This window comes from Tinamus guttatus, unplaced genomic scaffold (genome assembly GCF_059628265.1).
Source record: "Tinamus guttatus ecotype Peru unplaced genomic scaffold, ASM5962826v1 Tinamus_guttatus_pri_ptg000030l, whole genome shotgun sequence".
NCBI classification, from domain to species: Eukaryota; Metazoa; Chordata; class Aves; order Tinamiformes; family Tinamidae; genus Tinamus; species Tinamus guttatus.
This window is the reverse complement of record NW_028288564.1, coordinates 3,151,383-3,167,176: the sequence shown is the minus strand read 5'-3', so window position 1 is coordinate 3,167,176 and position 15,794 is coordinate 3,151,383. Positions and strand designations below refer to the sequence as shown.

The following is a 15,794-nucleotide window of genomic DNA, read 5'->3' as shown; positions in this document are numbered from 1 at the left end:
CCCTAGAGCAGGCAGTGGCAGGACTGTTCAAAGAGGCCTCACGGTGAAGCTGAAGGCACCCGTGTATTCCAGTTGCCTAAGGGATTACACGAGAGCTTTCTGGGCTGCTGTACATAAGACCCAACCCAGGGTTCAAAACTTTCCTGTGTCTGCGTCAAAAGGTTCAGATCTGGGCTATTCTGTTTTTATACAGACCCCTTTAATACAGAAGGACAATGAAGCTGCTGAAGGGGCTGGAGCACAGACCTTATGAGGAGCAGCTGAGGGAGCTGGGGTTATCTGGTGGGGAGGACAGTCAAGGGAGATCTTATCATTCTTTACAGCCACTTGAAAGGAGGTCGTAGTGAGGCAGGCATTGGTGTCTTCTCCAGAATAACTACCGATAGGTGAAGAGGAGGTTCGGGTTAGGTGTTAGGAAAAACAAAAATTCTACCTAGAAAGAGTGGTGAAACATTGCAACAGGCTGCCCAGGGAAGTGGTGGAGTCACCATCCCTGGCAGCGTTCAGGAAACGTGTAGATGAGGCACTTAGGGACACAGTTTAGCAGGCATGGTGGTGACGGGTTTACCGTTGGGCTTGATGATCTTCAAGGTCTTTTCCAACCGTGGTGACTCCATGACTCTATGATCCCAGCGCGGGCCAAGGAGGAGCCCTTAGCCGGCTCTCACCCGCGCGCCCCGTGGGCGCCACCACAGCCGCTCCCGGGGGGACCGACAGCCAGTGCGCGGGTCGGGGGCGTCCCGCGGGGCAGCGCCCACGGCGCGGGGCCCGGGCGCGACCCGCCGCCCGCGGGGGCGCCCCGGGGGCCGCGCGGCCGCGGCGCTCGCTCCGCCCCCGCCTGCGGCGGCCCCGCGGGGCGGGCGGCGGCGCCGGGCCCGGCTGAGCGCAGCGCGGAGGCGCCCGCGGCGCCCATGGCTCCGCCGCCCGCTGCCGCCGTGGCGGCGCCGCTGGCCGTGCTGGACCCCGCAGGTGAGTCCCGCCCCGCGCGCGACTTTTCCGCCGCCGCGGGGCTCGCGCGGCCCCAGGGTGCGGGCGGGAGCCCCGAGCCGCCGCAGGGCGCCCCGCGGCGCGGAGCGGCCCCCGGGAGCGGCGGCGCTGCATGACCCCCTCCAGAAGCGCCCTCCTCAGCCGTCGGTCCCGCAGCAGGATTTAGAAAGCAAGAGTTAATAAAAATAACGAAACTAATTCGGAAAATAAGCGAGGGCGCTGATCGGGCTGTATCCCGGAGGGAGGGGGACGCTGGTGGCATCGCTAGAATTACAGCCGTGCTGCCTCTCGTAACTCTCACTCACTGAGGTATCAATTTAGTTTGTCTTTTTAGCTGGGTACTGTACTTCCTAAACTCCCGTGCTGGTATTTCCACAGCAAAGCGCCTGACTGTCCATGGGATGCTCATAGGCAGTTCCCTATGGGAAATAATCCCAGCCTCCTGGGTAGGAATTGCCAGCGGCTGCGGGAGAGCAGGTGGGAATGTCAGCCCATTCGGGCTGGACCGATGCTTCTCTGCTCATGGAGAGGGATACGGCCCCACCGGGACCGGTAACGGCACGAGCTTGGTCAGCGAGCCGCAAGCCTGCTTGTAGCAGCGGGTTTGCAGCTCTCCTTTCCTGCAACTGAGCACTTCAACACTGTGATTCTTGTATTGGCAGCTTGTCTGCAGAAAAATAAAAACATATACAAAAGAGCGGCCAAATATATCATTATTCCAGTGAAATTCATTAAAGCCAGGAGAAAACAGAGGATATCGCTAGAAATGACTGTGCATAGTGTCTGAAATGATAACTAGAAACTTTACTATGTACCCAAGGATTGTAAAAAACAGTTAAAAACTGTATTAGATCTTAATATTTGTCTTAATTTTTGGAGGAAAGTGGTATTAGTAACAGTAACAGTGGAAGGTGTGGCTGCTGTAACATAAGTATGTCTTCAGGTGAACAGTGGAAAAAGAGAAACCTGTATGCTATCTTCAAACTAGTAATTAGCTGGTCATTAAATTATTCATTGGTGAAATAACTGCTGCCAAAGCAATGAAGTCATAGTGATACTGCAGGATATCATGTATATAGCTATATCACAAAGCACCATTTTTTAAACTATTTTCCCCATATGGGATTCTAAGAGAATACAGTAATGTTTTCTGTGTACAAGAGTATATAACAGACTTATGGATTCTTCCTCGCAATTTCATAATAGAGATAAGAGGCAGGCCCGATAAAGCTGCTATCTTGTGGCTTGGAGTTGAGTACTGTTGCATCTCGTTTAATTAGTTTCAGTGTGCTGGACAAGTCAAGCATTTAATCAAGAAAGAAAAAGTAATCACCAAAAGCAGGTGTGAGTATCTCTTTTAAACATCTCACTCCATCACATTTAGCTTTTAGGGGCAATGAAGGATTAATTCAATTTCACCTGCATAAACCGTTTGTGAATATACAATGAAGACCATAGCCAAGAGAGGTATGGCAATAAAGTGAACACTACAATACTTAAGAATTACTAATTTAGCTCCAAAGATCTCCCTTTTAACATTAACTCGATAGGTGAAAAGCACCGGATGCCGAGTATGCATTATCCCTTTGACACTATGCTCCTCTGTCAATGGTGGCTTTTTGCTTAAAATTGTCTTTCTATATATTGTTAATATTTCTCTGTATGAAGCACCATATCACAATTCTTCGCAGCGTCCTATAATGAAAATATACCTCTCATTTTTCTGCTAGAAAACTTTCCTATCTTTCTTTTTCTCATACTAGGATGTTAATATACATTTCCTATCTTAGCTTTTCTTATAGGAAGATGTTAATATGCAACATGCAGAAATAAGTGCCTGCACTTAACATCACCTTAGCTAGATCACAGAAAAATGTGTGTATCCCTCCAAGTGTGACTTCCTCTGTATACATCCTATAGCAATTCTTTCCTTGATGAAAGTTATTCCCCACAGTTATGCTGGCTTTATGACTTCTGGAGATGGATTTTAAAAGGAGTGGTAAAGTTAACGAAGTATACTTACCTCAGTCTACATAAAGACTTTTTTAGTTAAATTTCAGATGGTATGCAAATGATCCGGAGCTGAGAGATGCTGTTTCACTGTATTGTTCTCTTTGACCTACTACGATGGACACATTTCACCATCAGTTAATTCCTTCTCCTTTAAAACTTATCTTTTGCTTTATTCAAACGCAGACCATACTCTCCATCTATAGATCTACCAGTGTGCACTTTGAAAAAAATCTGATCTATATGCTCCAACAAAATCATGCATCTTCCCAAATTTATATTTATAATGTCTGCAGTAGCAAGGGGAATATTTTCAACTTGCTTTTCTGCAACTAATGAACAGGCAAAGGACTCTGCTGTGTATATCACTGTTGGGGGGGTGCAAGAAAGAGCTTGATCTTCAGCAAGTACTTTTATTCTCAGGAGAATCATCTCAGTTTCTTTCCTCATGGACCTTTCCATGTCCCAGATAGCAACCTGATGTCTCTCCCTGTTGTCCTCATGGAGTTCCCACCCCTTTTATTGAGGTGTCAGGGCTCAAAGTCTCAAACAGACGCTCTGCTTGACAAATATTTAGTAGGCAAAGCAGAGAGTGTTTTGGGGACTCTTCCTTTTCTTGTATGATTTAAGCCTATGTCAGGCCAAATGCAAGTCAGTAACATGGAAGCAGCAGCATCCCTCTAATCTGTCTCCTAGCTGTTCTATAGTGTCCATTGCTGCAGTATCTAAACTTGTTAACACATTGCTAGCCAAAACTGCTGAAGAGTATTGCCAATAGAAGGTAATAGCATTTCCACCCCTTATATCGACCCCGACCTCAAGCTAATAAAGATAGGATGAGAAGATTGCTTTCCACATGCTTGATTTTTGGTACGCTGACATATGAATTTGAAGCACTAAATAGCAACCTATTTAGAGTAAGGACCAGGCTAAGATTTTTATATGTTCTTACTGAATCATTGTTTAAGGAGTTAGAGGAGATAACTGTAAATTTTATTTTGGGGGAGACCTCAGTATTAACAACTTGGAAAGTCCATAGCCTTTATTAGAATTGTCCTGCAGTGCAAGAATTTCTACACTGGAGGAAAAATCAGCCTTGCCAGAACATTTCCTCTGCTCCAACTGCTCTGTTTATGGTCTGCCTTTGCTCCAGCCCCTGCCACAGACGCCAACAGGGAAGAAGACTGATTCAGCCGCCCTCTCTGGGCCATGTTCCTGATGGAACAGTCTGGCACTGGGGCTGGTACAGTAAAAGAAGATCCAAAAGTTGCATGGCAACTGCTATAAACACCAGTAAACAAAGATGGGCAAAATCTTGGGAAACCAGCATGACTGAAATAGCAGAAGGGAATTCATAGTAGAAACCCTTTGTGGCTATAGCCCTTTTTATCCAAACATACTGTGCTACTTTACACATAATAATTTTCCTCACAATATGCTGGTGACTTGAATGCATACACATTTTGTTAAGGGTACCAAAGACTTTTATTGACCTAGGGAACCCAAAGAGCAAATCAGAAACCAGTTTAGAACCTGATTTCTACCCCTGCATTCTTAGCACATGGCAGTCTTCTAGAACACAGTTTTGTAAGTGCTGTTATCTGCTCCAGAAGGGCCTTTATGTACATCCCTGAGTCTTTGCTAAGTAGGGATTTTGTGATTACTTAGGTGTAACTATGAGAGCTTCCAAACTGGAGTACAGAAACGAAGAGTCATGACTGGATATTTGTATGCAGTTTCAGTTGCAGCTAGTAAAAGATCAAAAAAGAAGCAAATTGAAGGGTATACCACAGACAGAAATTTCTTACGCTTTCCAACAGGTGTAAATTTCAAAGTTAAAATGCAGTTTAGTCTGAAAATGACCTTATAAATAATGTCATATTTTCTGGTTTATCTCACTAAATCCACATCAGGTTTCTTCCAATTGCAAGTAACAGCATGCTTTTCCTAACACATTTTATGAGCAAACTTGTGCCTTTATTTCTTGCATGTCATTATTGATAAGCAAATTCTAGAAGGTAAGTTGGACCCTCAGTGTCTCTCCATGCAATCTGATTAACCTTTGCTTGTGCAGTTGTTAATTTGAGAAAAATGTTGTGGCTGCCTCTTCTCCAGGCAGAACAAGCCATGTTACCTCAGTCTTTCCTTGTACAGCGAGTATTCCAGCCCCTGACCTTCCTCAGGGCCTTCTGTTGAACTCGATTCTGTTAATTAATGCCTTTCCTGTTCTGGGGACCCAAAGCTTTATGTAGCATTCTAGAGAGTACTAACAGAGGGGAGTAATCAGTCTCTGTGGTTTACTGGTGATGCTTCTATTAATACAGTCCAGGGGGATGCACTTGGCCTTCTTTCATTTTCCACCCATTCTCTCTCTATCAGGCTCTCTGGAAAATCTGCTTCCCAGACTGGCAGTCCTGATCCTATGTCCTTCTAAGGCATTATTCCTTCCTCTTGCATCTGCCTTTGTTGAACTCCGTGAGGTTTCTCCTGGTCAATTTTTCCAGCCTTTCTAGCTCCCTCTGAATAGCACCTCTGCCCTCCAGAGTACTTTGTAGTACCCCAGTTTGGTGCCATCGGACAGCTTGATGGGTATGCACAGCATCACCTCCTCTTGGTCAAGATGTTAAATAGGACATGTCCCAAGAGAGACCCCTGCAGGACTCCACTCGTTACTGGCCTCCAAGTAAAGTAAGTCCCTCTGAACCCAACCATCCAACCAATTTTACTTGTCTGGTTGTCCACCCATCCAGACCATAACCCATTCAGACCATCCCGACCAGACCAACTTGGAGATGAGAGTACTGTGGGGCACAGTGTTCAAAGCATTGCCAAAGCTGAAGTAAATGGCATCTACTGCTTCTCATATCCAGTCATTTTGTTGTAGACAGCAGTCTGGTTGATCAGGCATGATTTGTTCGTGATAAATCTGTTAACTGCTGCCAGTTACCTTCTTCTTTCATGTGTCCGGAAATGTCTTCCAAGAGGACTTGCTTCATGACTTTCCAGTGAAACAAAGTGAGGCTCATCGGCCCATGGTTTTCCAAATTGTCATTTTGAGTTTTTCTTGAGGACACGTGCAACATTTGGTTTTCTCTAGTCGTCAAGGATCTCCCTGTCTCTGTGACTTTTCAAAGATGGTAACAGCAAAGACAACAGCCAGTTCTCTAGGGACCTATAGGCACCCCATCTGCTCCAACTCGACAGTCAAGCTCCTTTCAAGTAATTCCTAATTCAGTCCTCATCCACTGCTGGTAATTTCTCAAGCTTTTCTTTGGAAAGGAGACCTTCTTGGTGAAGAGAAGCAAATAACACTGAGTACCTTAGCTTTATCTATGACTGCCATCACTAATTCATCCATCAATACTAAACCCACATTTTTTTTCTCTTCCCTGCCTCTGTAAAGCCATGGCAAGTATGGGTGATAGAGTAGTTCTGTGCTTGAATAAGGATGTAGATTTCTTAAGAGTGTTTTATAGCCCTGGTCTTTTCTGCTAGTCAGACTAGATGGATTAAAGCTATCTCAGTTCTATCTGCCCACGCTGCTGCTTGATTTCTTTACTGCGGTAGATAGTAATCTTCACCTGCTCTTCAAGTGGATAACCTTGGTTATAGCTAATTCTCCCATCTTTCCTTAGCCCTTCAAGTGTTTTCTTGTTTCTATCTGTCACTGCAATGCTCCATTTGTGGGGCGGCATTTATTCCTCTCCCAGTTGTGCCAGTGTTTATGGATCTGAGTGGTAAACTGGAGTTTTATCAGGGCTTAGAAGAGCCCTTCCCAAATGAGCTAAGTCATTAGGCTCAGTGCTGTTAGGAGGCAGAGCTGACAAATTCTGAGGCAAGCATCCTGTAAAGCCATTGCCTTAATAGTGTCTGGATAAACTCACTGGGGATACCCCAATTTTCCTTTGATGAAATTATGATGTTCTGAAGCTCTGCAACTCAATAACCAGTATCTCATAGCCAGGGATATCAGAGGATTGGAAATATGGAAAATAATTGGTGTTCTCTGAAGCATTGAGCAAAATTGCATTTGTGAAGTCTCTGAGACTTTCTAAAGATATCTGGTACTTGTTTCGATATGATTTTGCAATGAAGGTTTCTTTGAGGGTGCCTCACAGTTCTGAATGCATTTCTCATAAATACAACCACAGGCAAATTATTTTCTTATGCCAAAACTAAGTGTAGGCCTTACACATTTTTTGTTGTTTGTTGGCCCTGCATTAACTCACACATAATTCTGAGTGTATGGTCTGTGAGCTATGCTGTCTGCCCATTAATTCTGAAAAGGCATAATGGTTAAAAAACTTCACCCTTTCTCTTGGCCTGATTTTCATGGCTGTGGAGGGTTGGAATGAAGATTCGCAACAATGAACGTTGATCTTAACCTTAGGAATTAAGCCACACCGCAGTTCTCTTTTCATTTTAAACTGTTATTCTTGAATAGGAGCATTCACCGGAAATTATTTTTACACAGAGAACAGTACAAAGGCAGCACCCTTTTAATAAATGATGTTTTTGTTTTCAGTGTATCATCCCATACATCACTGTAGTTACATTACGCAGGAGAGTACATTACGCTACATTACGCAGGAGAGTAGATTACACACCTGTAGCCAGGACTATATTATTAGGTGTATTAGCCAAAGCTCAGATGATTCTCATGTCTTTAAAAGTGCTGCTATTTGAATATAAGTCATCGCTAACATGTACTTTTCACTATCCTCCCCATGCATAACAGAAGCAAGGGGACTTGGGGTATGGTGGTGGGAAAGCAGGCTCCAGAGGATTGGAACCACAGAGCCACTCAACTCGGGAAGCTCTTGGCATAGGCACCATCTCTTGCTCATGTGCTTTTCAGAGTGTCTTAGGTACTGGTATCTGTAAAATAACAGAGGGAAGGTTGTTTGCATGACTACGTGGTAATTATGTTGACCAGCCTGTTCAGGTTTTCCTGTGATTGAAAGGATTCTTTGCTAAAAATGGGTAGCCACTTACAGCTGTTTAATTCCACTGCCTTTTCCCTTACCAACTTCCTTTTTAAAGGATCTCAGTTTATTTATGTTCTTAGAGGAAGTAGTTAAGAAACTATTTTTTTTTCCTCTGCGTTTGCTGAATTTGCTTGAAGGTGAGGAGAATAAAAATTTCCACTTGCCACATAGGGGAGTCAGGTTTAATCTGGGTCCAAAATGCAGTGTTAGAAGGAAGACTGTGCCTATATGTGGGAGCGTGGGGAGAAACACATTCTGGATAGTAATTCCCAAAGGGGCATAGAGCTCTTCTCTTGTTGCACCAGTCCTCTGTCCCACAGCATGATCTTCTGGAGAGACAGATTAGTAGAGGATTTGACTTGCTTACACTAGTTGAAAATTCATCACTGTTGAAGAGTTTCTCAGCTGGCTGCTGAGAAGATTTGAAGAGGATTGAATGGATGCTGAGAATGTAACCTCTTTTTTGCCTTTCTGTGGCTTGAAAAGTGATTGTCTGAGGGCAGACAAGTCAAGTTCATGACAAAGGCCAAGTTAACTTGTAGAGAGAAAAATCTGGAAACCCCTACAGTTTCCCAGTGAAAAGCACTTCAGTAACATAAATGGATTGGTCAACTGCCCCAGCACAGGAGGCTTGGCTGATTTATGAAGCAACTGTTGCCACTAAAGGGATAGCTTCCGTAATATAAAACCAGTGCACGCTTGCACAAGGTTTCACACAGTGCTAAGGTGCGTGCTCAGCAACCTCGGCCTTTTTACAGATTCTTCTTTCCTGCTGCTCCTCCTTGGATACCAATGTCCTTCCTTGTTACTTTAAAAGGTAGTGAGCATAGTCAAGCATCTAACTCTTTTCTAAATCCATGGGCATACCATGACCTGTGTGTCTCTTGTAGGCTTACACAGTAGGTTGGACAGATGAGAACTACAGTAGTGCCAACAATATTTTGGATTATTATAATGGACTCTTTTTTCCTGAGTCTTGGGGTGTTATGTGCATGCTTGCATGTGCATGCTTGCATTTGGTGTTCACTGTGCCACATTTCCATGCATTTCTTCATGCTTAGCTGCTGGAACCACATCCCTGAGTGGCGTCTTTGAGTAGGGGAGAGAGCAGTTCGTCATCTTAACAGTTTCAGAAAAGCTTAAAAGTGTGAGCTCTAAGAACTCAAGGGCCAGAAGACAGGCAAAAGAACAACCACTTGAAGTGTTTTAAAAAGTCTGGCAGATTTATCAAATCAGTCATTTTGCTTCATTGTATAGGGTGTGTGGCCTGTGGAGTTAGAAGTCTAAGGTGTCTAAGGCTCTTCTCTTTTGGTCCTATGAACTGCCTTAAACCCCTTACGTTTAGTGAAGAGCTGATTTATCATCTCTCTACTTCCATATCCCCAGTGACCATCTGTGGATTAAAGGGAAGTTGCCAGAGACAAACAAGGGGCACAGAATGGAGGGGGGAGATGGCTGGAGAATCATCTGAATTAATCCTTGTCTTCAGCAGTAAAGCTGGTTGCATTTCAGGCTTTAAAAATGGACCCATTCTGTCTGGATGTTCTATCGGAAGAATGTCAGAAACATAAGATTTTTATTATGAATATATTCATTTATTTTTTGAAATTATTTAGCTTTCCTAACTTAACTAATATACTCTGACTTTTGAAAATGTGAATATTTAGCTGAGTTACATGACTTTAAACTGGTCACATAACTCAAGTGACTCTTGGCAAATGGCTTTTGGTTGTTTTCCATCTTTACTTCCTTGTTGCTTTTGCTTGCAGTGGGACCATGGTGCCTCCTCACCTATAGGGAGTATCACAAGAGTGCCTCCTCGGCCACCCTCCTCCTTGCCTAGGCTCTTTCCTCCAATATGACATGACCCCACCGCCTCCTGACCCACACTGAGGCTGTGTATGCCATGTAGCCTCCTGGGGCCGTGGAGGGGAGGTGTTGTGGTGCTGCGGCTGGCTGGGTGCTCCCTGGGGACGTGTGCGGCGCGCTTGCGGCCTAGCACGGCGCTGTCTTGCATAGCCGCGTGCTCCACAGGTGACCCTCTACAACGTCGCCTTGCCTTTGAAAGCCAAACGCACCGGACTGGTGCATATGGACTTTCTGTTTGATTCTTTTGGTTGCGTTCGTTGGTTAGGGTGACATTAATTGCTGTTTTTAAATAAGCCTTACCTAAGTGTGTGTTATTGGCCAAGGCTCTGTGATCTGTGGTTGCAATTCTGATACATCAGCACAGTAACAAAGTTCCGTGTCTTGAGGCAGGCAGATGCAGTAGACAAGCCAGCCAGTTTTAACATCTGGGCATCTGCATCCAGCTCCCAGCAAGAATCTATCTCATTGGGCTGCTGCTGGTTTAAAAGGCAGTCCCACATATCATGAACTAATCAGCTGCATTACAGCTTTACTTCAGAAGGTACAAATTGGTTTGCTTTCCTTAATGAATATGAAGAACACATTCATTTTCATGACAGCATGCAGAGCTTCTTCTAATCTTATTTCAAATATAAATTTTTAGGCTGTGTCCAGATAAAGTTTCAATTTGACTCTAGCTACGAAAGTGTTGTTTAAGGCCTGCAAGATTTAGCCTATGGGTATGAGCAATAACTTAAACACCACTGCAGATAAGGCATAATTATCTTTGCAGCTAACATTGTTCAGCATAATAAAAATGCATCTTGTAAGTCTACCCCATGTATGTGTATTAAACTATATGAAGCACTAACTAAGCCCTGTGTGTTTTTTAAATACCTCTGCTTCCTGTCAGCTATTTACCTTAGTGGGAGGAGGGATTAACAACAGAAAATGCGGTATTGTTTTGTATTTTTTTCTGCCATGATTGTAATGAAAAGCTCTATTCCCCTTCCCCCCACTCTCTACAGGGCAGTTTGCAAAAAGAAAGAAGACGTCGCTTTGGTTCACAGTGTCTCTGCTGGTAGTGTCTACTTTCATACTGACCATAGGTCTGGCAGCTACCACAAGAACAGAGAATGTCACTGTGGGAGGCTACTACCCAGGAATCATTGTGAGTAAAGATACATAACTGAGATTACTGCCTATAAAGAGATGCATTATTACCAGCTGGATATAGGCAGCTCCAACTGATTAAAAAAATAAAGAAAATTCAGTACTGTTGCATTTCACAAGCGGGAGATGCTCAATTGTATTGATGTAATTGTAGTGCATTTGTGATGCTACCACAGACTACAGTCCTGAAATTAATGAGGTAGGGGAGTGGACTGAGTGTTTGCCTGGCTTCTAGGGGCCCAAGAGTCTTCTCACACGGGGTTAAGTGAGCTCTCCATAGCAGTATGGTGACCTTGAGGACATATGTTGAAGCCTGTGCTTGACTTCCAAATAATTTTATTAAATGTTTATGTACGGTGACTGAACAACAGACATGGGGCAGAATTAAATGACCTCTAACAGTTTTGCTATGCTGATGATAGGAAGAATCACTCAGCTCTGAGAACAAACTCCTTAAACATGTTTTGGCATTGTGGACAAGCACATCTGCCCTTATCATTCTCTGAAGTTGATGCTCAAACCCCTTCTATTTAGTTCTTTAGTGCATCTATGACCTCCAGAGAAGTGTAGCGCCACAGATCATTGCCAGTTCAGCCTCTATGGCCATTTACTAACCCTTAAAAAAATGATTAATTGTATCAGGAAGGATGAAAACCACTGTAGTCAAAAAGCTTTTTGAGATGCCTGGGCTGAATTTTTCAAGAGAGAGGTAAAGAAAGGACTATATTGCCTTATTTGGTCTCTCCTAGCCAGACTAGATGAGGTGGCTAGGAGAGTGGGGTGCAAGGTTAAGAAACTCCCATGCTTCTGGCTAGAAATTTGCTTAAGTACATGGCTCCTCCTGTAGCAAAATGTCTTGCAAGGTACCATTAGTTCTTGTTCTCGATGGAATCAAATGCCTAGAGAAGAGAAATAGGTATCTTTTAATACTGTGCATATATTTTGCATTTCCATTAATAATTTGTGATCTACAACTGTTCTTCCTAAGCAAGTTCTCTTACATCTTAGTGTCATGCTGAGAACAGGTTTTTCGGGAAGATAATTTTGGGATAATGATCTGGAAGGAGTGGTGTTTTAAAAATAGAACAAAAAGTAGTTCCAAGAATAAAACCTTAAAAGAATGAGATTTCCTTTCATTAAACTAAAATAGATTAATGCTGATAAAAGTCTCCTTAAATATTTTTTATAATGTGAATTAAAACATTTTAGAAAAGCACATTAGCCATATTAATTCCCTTGAAAAAGTTTGATTTTTAAACAGTTATCTTTAATAAGAGTAACAAGTAATAAACTATTGTGCAAGAACCAGTTAACTTCAGCATTTAGTTTATTTTAGAAAGCAAACAATGTCTATTCACTGAGCAAGAAAGTACTAAAATATTGTACTAAAAATGTACTAAATGTACATGTACTAAAATATTTTTTAAAAATTCTTAGTCAATAATTTGACAGAATAGCTAGACTTTAGCAGAAGATTCAACAGCAAACCCTTTTATTAATGATTTTCCTTCTCAAAGATTTTTAGAACTAAATAATTTTAGTAAACTTCTGGACTTTTTTTAAATGAACATTCAATGTATTATTGAAGTAACTGAAAAAGAATAGTGATTAACAGTCAGTGCATCCTTTTTTTTGGTTAATAGATTAAAGAACCAAACATTTAACAAAAGTTAAAGGTGCTATATAAACTGTTCAGGAAATATTGCCAAAAGTTTATTTAGATAAATATGACAGAAATGATGTGATCCTGCATTGTTGCTGGATGTTATTGACACCAGCGTAGCATTAACAGATAGACTGTGGAAGGCCTCTCATCTGACTGTGACTCTGTGCAGTTAGCTGTATTTTAGAATGAGACGACAAATCCTCTGAAAGTGCTTCTCTTCTCCACTGACATTAGAGGGAGCTTAGAAGATTGGTTTAACCTCGATCTTGAACTTTTAGCTAGCTGAAACTAGGTGAGGGAATCCCACATTACATGTTTAAATGTCCAGCTTAAAGAAAAAATAGAATTTTCAGAACAGACAATTGAAATTACAGTTAAAAGTAAGGTCCGTTTCTCACAGGATTCAGTAGTAGAACTTCAACTTCAGAGGTAAAGGTAAGCTCTGAGTCTCCACTGACCTTGGCTAGGAGATTTTTGTCTTAAAAAGCATGCAAAATTAGGCCTTTACCTTGCCAATGTCAATGAGACTATTAACTTGCATAGATTCACTTGCATGAGTGCATACTTGCAACAGAGTTTAAGTGACAGAACCACAAAATCATTTGGACATCTACTTACTTCCCATTGGCATCTAGGAGAATTAGGCACCTTAATTTCTCTGCACATATGGCGACTTATCATTTGTTTGAGAAACAGATTTTTTTCTATATATATCCTGATAGAAGAATGTTTATGTAGACCCAGAGTCAGCTAACATAAATTATTTCTGTGTTTAAGCAAATTATCTGCGGAAGATGTGCATTTAGTAGTTTGTAGCTTGGTTTGTGTTTAGGGCTCAGTCTTTGTTGAACAGGTTGCAAACACCAAGTACAAGCTTCTTTAACCTCAGTTTCTTATAAATATTGGTTATATTTATTTCATGTCACTTGCCTATAAATGCTGTTTCTATTATTTTCATTTGTTATTTTTATAGTGGTAGCATCTTTCAACCGAGAGGCAATAGGGTCCAACTGGTCACCATGCTGATCTGGAGCTCCTGAGAGAAAGAGCTTCTATAAACAGACAAGAAAACATTGCATACAACATGCAAGCCGTGTAGTGACTCAGAGCACTATCTCTATCTGAGGTTTTGCTCCTTCTGATCTAGTTCTTTTTGTTCTGCATTTTCTCATTTATTCTTTACATGGATAATATTGGTCCCTTCCATGCCCTCTGAGTCAGCCATAAATGGAGCTTCATGCATTGTTCCATTCTGGATGAAAAATCGGGGTTGGAACCAGGTGTCAATTGATATAGTTCTGCTAATTTGTGAAGTCACAGTCCCCTGCACACGGTGTCCTTGCTCATGGTTCCAAGTCTCTCTTCAGCAGTCAGTACAGATGCTCTCGTGCACTCTTTCCCTATCTCTGCTTTTAGTACTTTTCCAGGCCATCTTAGGTCCTTGGATGCTGCCTTTTTAAATAAATCTTCCTAAAACACTCAGTAGCAAATTCCCCCTTCCTTGCATTTGCTTTCTTGAACGCCGGCAGATTCCTGTTGTGACAGTGAGCAATTAAAGTGCTTACAGGAGACTTGCTTTCTGCTGTGGGCAGCTGTGCATAACAGCAAGGAGTTTATAGGCCCTGCTTAAGCCCTTGGCTGGAAACTTAGCTCTTAGAAATGCTGTTATGCTTGGAAGGGCACAGTCATGCTCTGAAACCTGGTCCTGAAATCTGGTTCCAGGGGACTAGTTCCCTTAGCAGAAAAGGGTCAGTCACACTGCCTCCGTGGGTCGGAGGGGATGGGAGTGGGGGGAAGGAGCCACTGACCAGAGAGGGATGTGAGACAAGTAGTGAAGAGAGGAGAAAGGGGGCAGAAGTGAAAGGGGGATTGAGACCATGGTAACTGTGCAGAAGCAAATGGAAAAAATACCCCGATGACGGTAGCACCCCTGCTGTGGCTATTTGTGAGTTTGTAGCCGAAACAAAGTTTAGCTTTGTGCCACTTAAAGTCCCCATTTTCTGCCTCCCTTTTCTCCAAGCCTACATGAGCCCAGTAGGGATCTTGAGTCCATGGAGATCAGAGGAAAGGGAGGTCCTGTCTGTTGCCACTGTAAGCCTAGAATCTCAGGAGTTTTGACCTCTTTAGACCTTTTCCCTTTTCAGACCTTTCCTACTCTCTCTCCTGAGGTGGCTCTCGGTATTGCTGCTCTCCTCCGGTGATACCAGCTGTGCTGGTCTTTCTGGCTTTTTAGCAGGGACTTTTCCTGGGATAAGTAATAAGTTTCCTGTCATTCAAAGCAAATAGACCCAGACATAAGGATTTAAACACGAGTCACCAAATTTAGCATAGTAGCAATACCTCGTTATTTTTGGTTTTTTTTTGTTTGTTTGTTTTTGAGTAAAACTCTTTGTTTTCAATTTCATTTGAAGATTTGCATCAAAAGCTTTGCTGTTTTCCAGGATAATCATGTATATGCCAAATGTAAATGCTCTGCTTCACTTATTTTTCACTTTACAGTATGTAAAAATATGTGTGTGTAGTAACAAGGCCCAGGCAGTTAAAAGTGTCTTCCCTTTACTGCAATACAAAATTTGCTCAGAAATACCTAAGAGTTCCAGTTCTGGGCATTCCCTGTTGATTTTTGATGAACATTAAGTTGAGATAGGCTAGTTCACCCTTTCCCCTGACCGAACCCAGATAGTCCATCTGTATGAAGTATCAATTTAGATGTCACTGTGGTGCTTTGGTGTGTTCACCAAATAAGCTGATTTTATGTGTTTATATTGTTCTCTGCCTTAGCTTGGTTTTGGATCATTCCTAGGGATTGTTGGCATCCACCTGGTGGAGAACAGAAGACAAATGGTAAGCATCAACTCTTTTTGTTTCCTTTTTTTGGTATCAAAATATATGAAAACATGGAAATAAAGGATTTTGCACTGACTTAAGCCTGCTGCATCTTCATCAAAATATTAGTTAATTGTTTCCGTATTTCCTGGAAAGATTCTGAGAAGTACGAAGTGGTCAGTGACCCCATCTACACAGGGCAAGGCTACATGCTGTGGTTGGAGGTGCAGGGTTCATCACTTCCGAAAGAAGAAATCTCCCTTCCATTGTACAGATTCCCTCCTCCATCTCTGTTG

At 42.6% G+C, this 15,794-nt stretch overlaps 2 protein-coding genes across 2 annotated transcripts in view; both read left to right on the top strand.

Moving 5' to 3' along the window:
• The window catches only part of CDC16 (cell division cycle 16), a 441,073-nt gene that overhangs the window by 79,445 nt on the left and 345,834 nt on the right, over positions 1–15,794 (top strand). The window lies entirely within an intron of this gene.
• TMEM255B (transmembrane protein 255B) overlaps positions 912–15,794 on the top strand; it is a 68,042-nt gene continuing 53,159 nt past the window's right edge. Inside the window, exons 1-3 of the mRNA XM_088530543.1 lie at positions 912–969; positions 10,862–11,004; positions 15,454–15,516. Of these exons, the coding sequence (XP_088386669.1) occupies positions 912–969; positions 10,862–11,004; positions 15,454–15,516 (264 nt within the window). The remainder of the gene's footprint in view (positions 970–10,861; positions 11,005–15,453; positions 15,517–15,794) is intronic.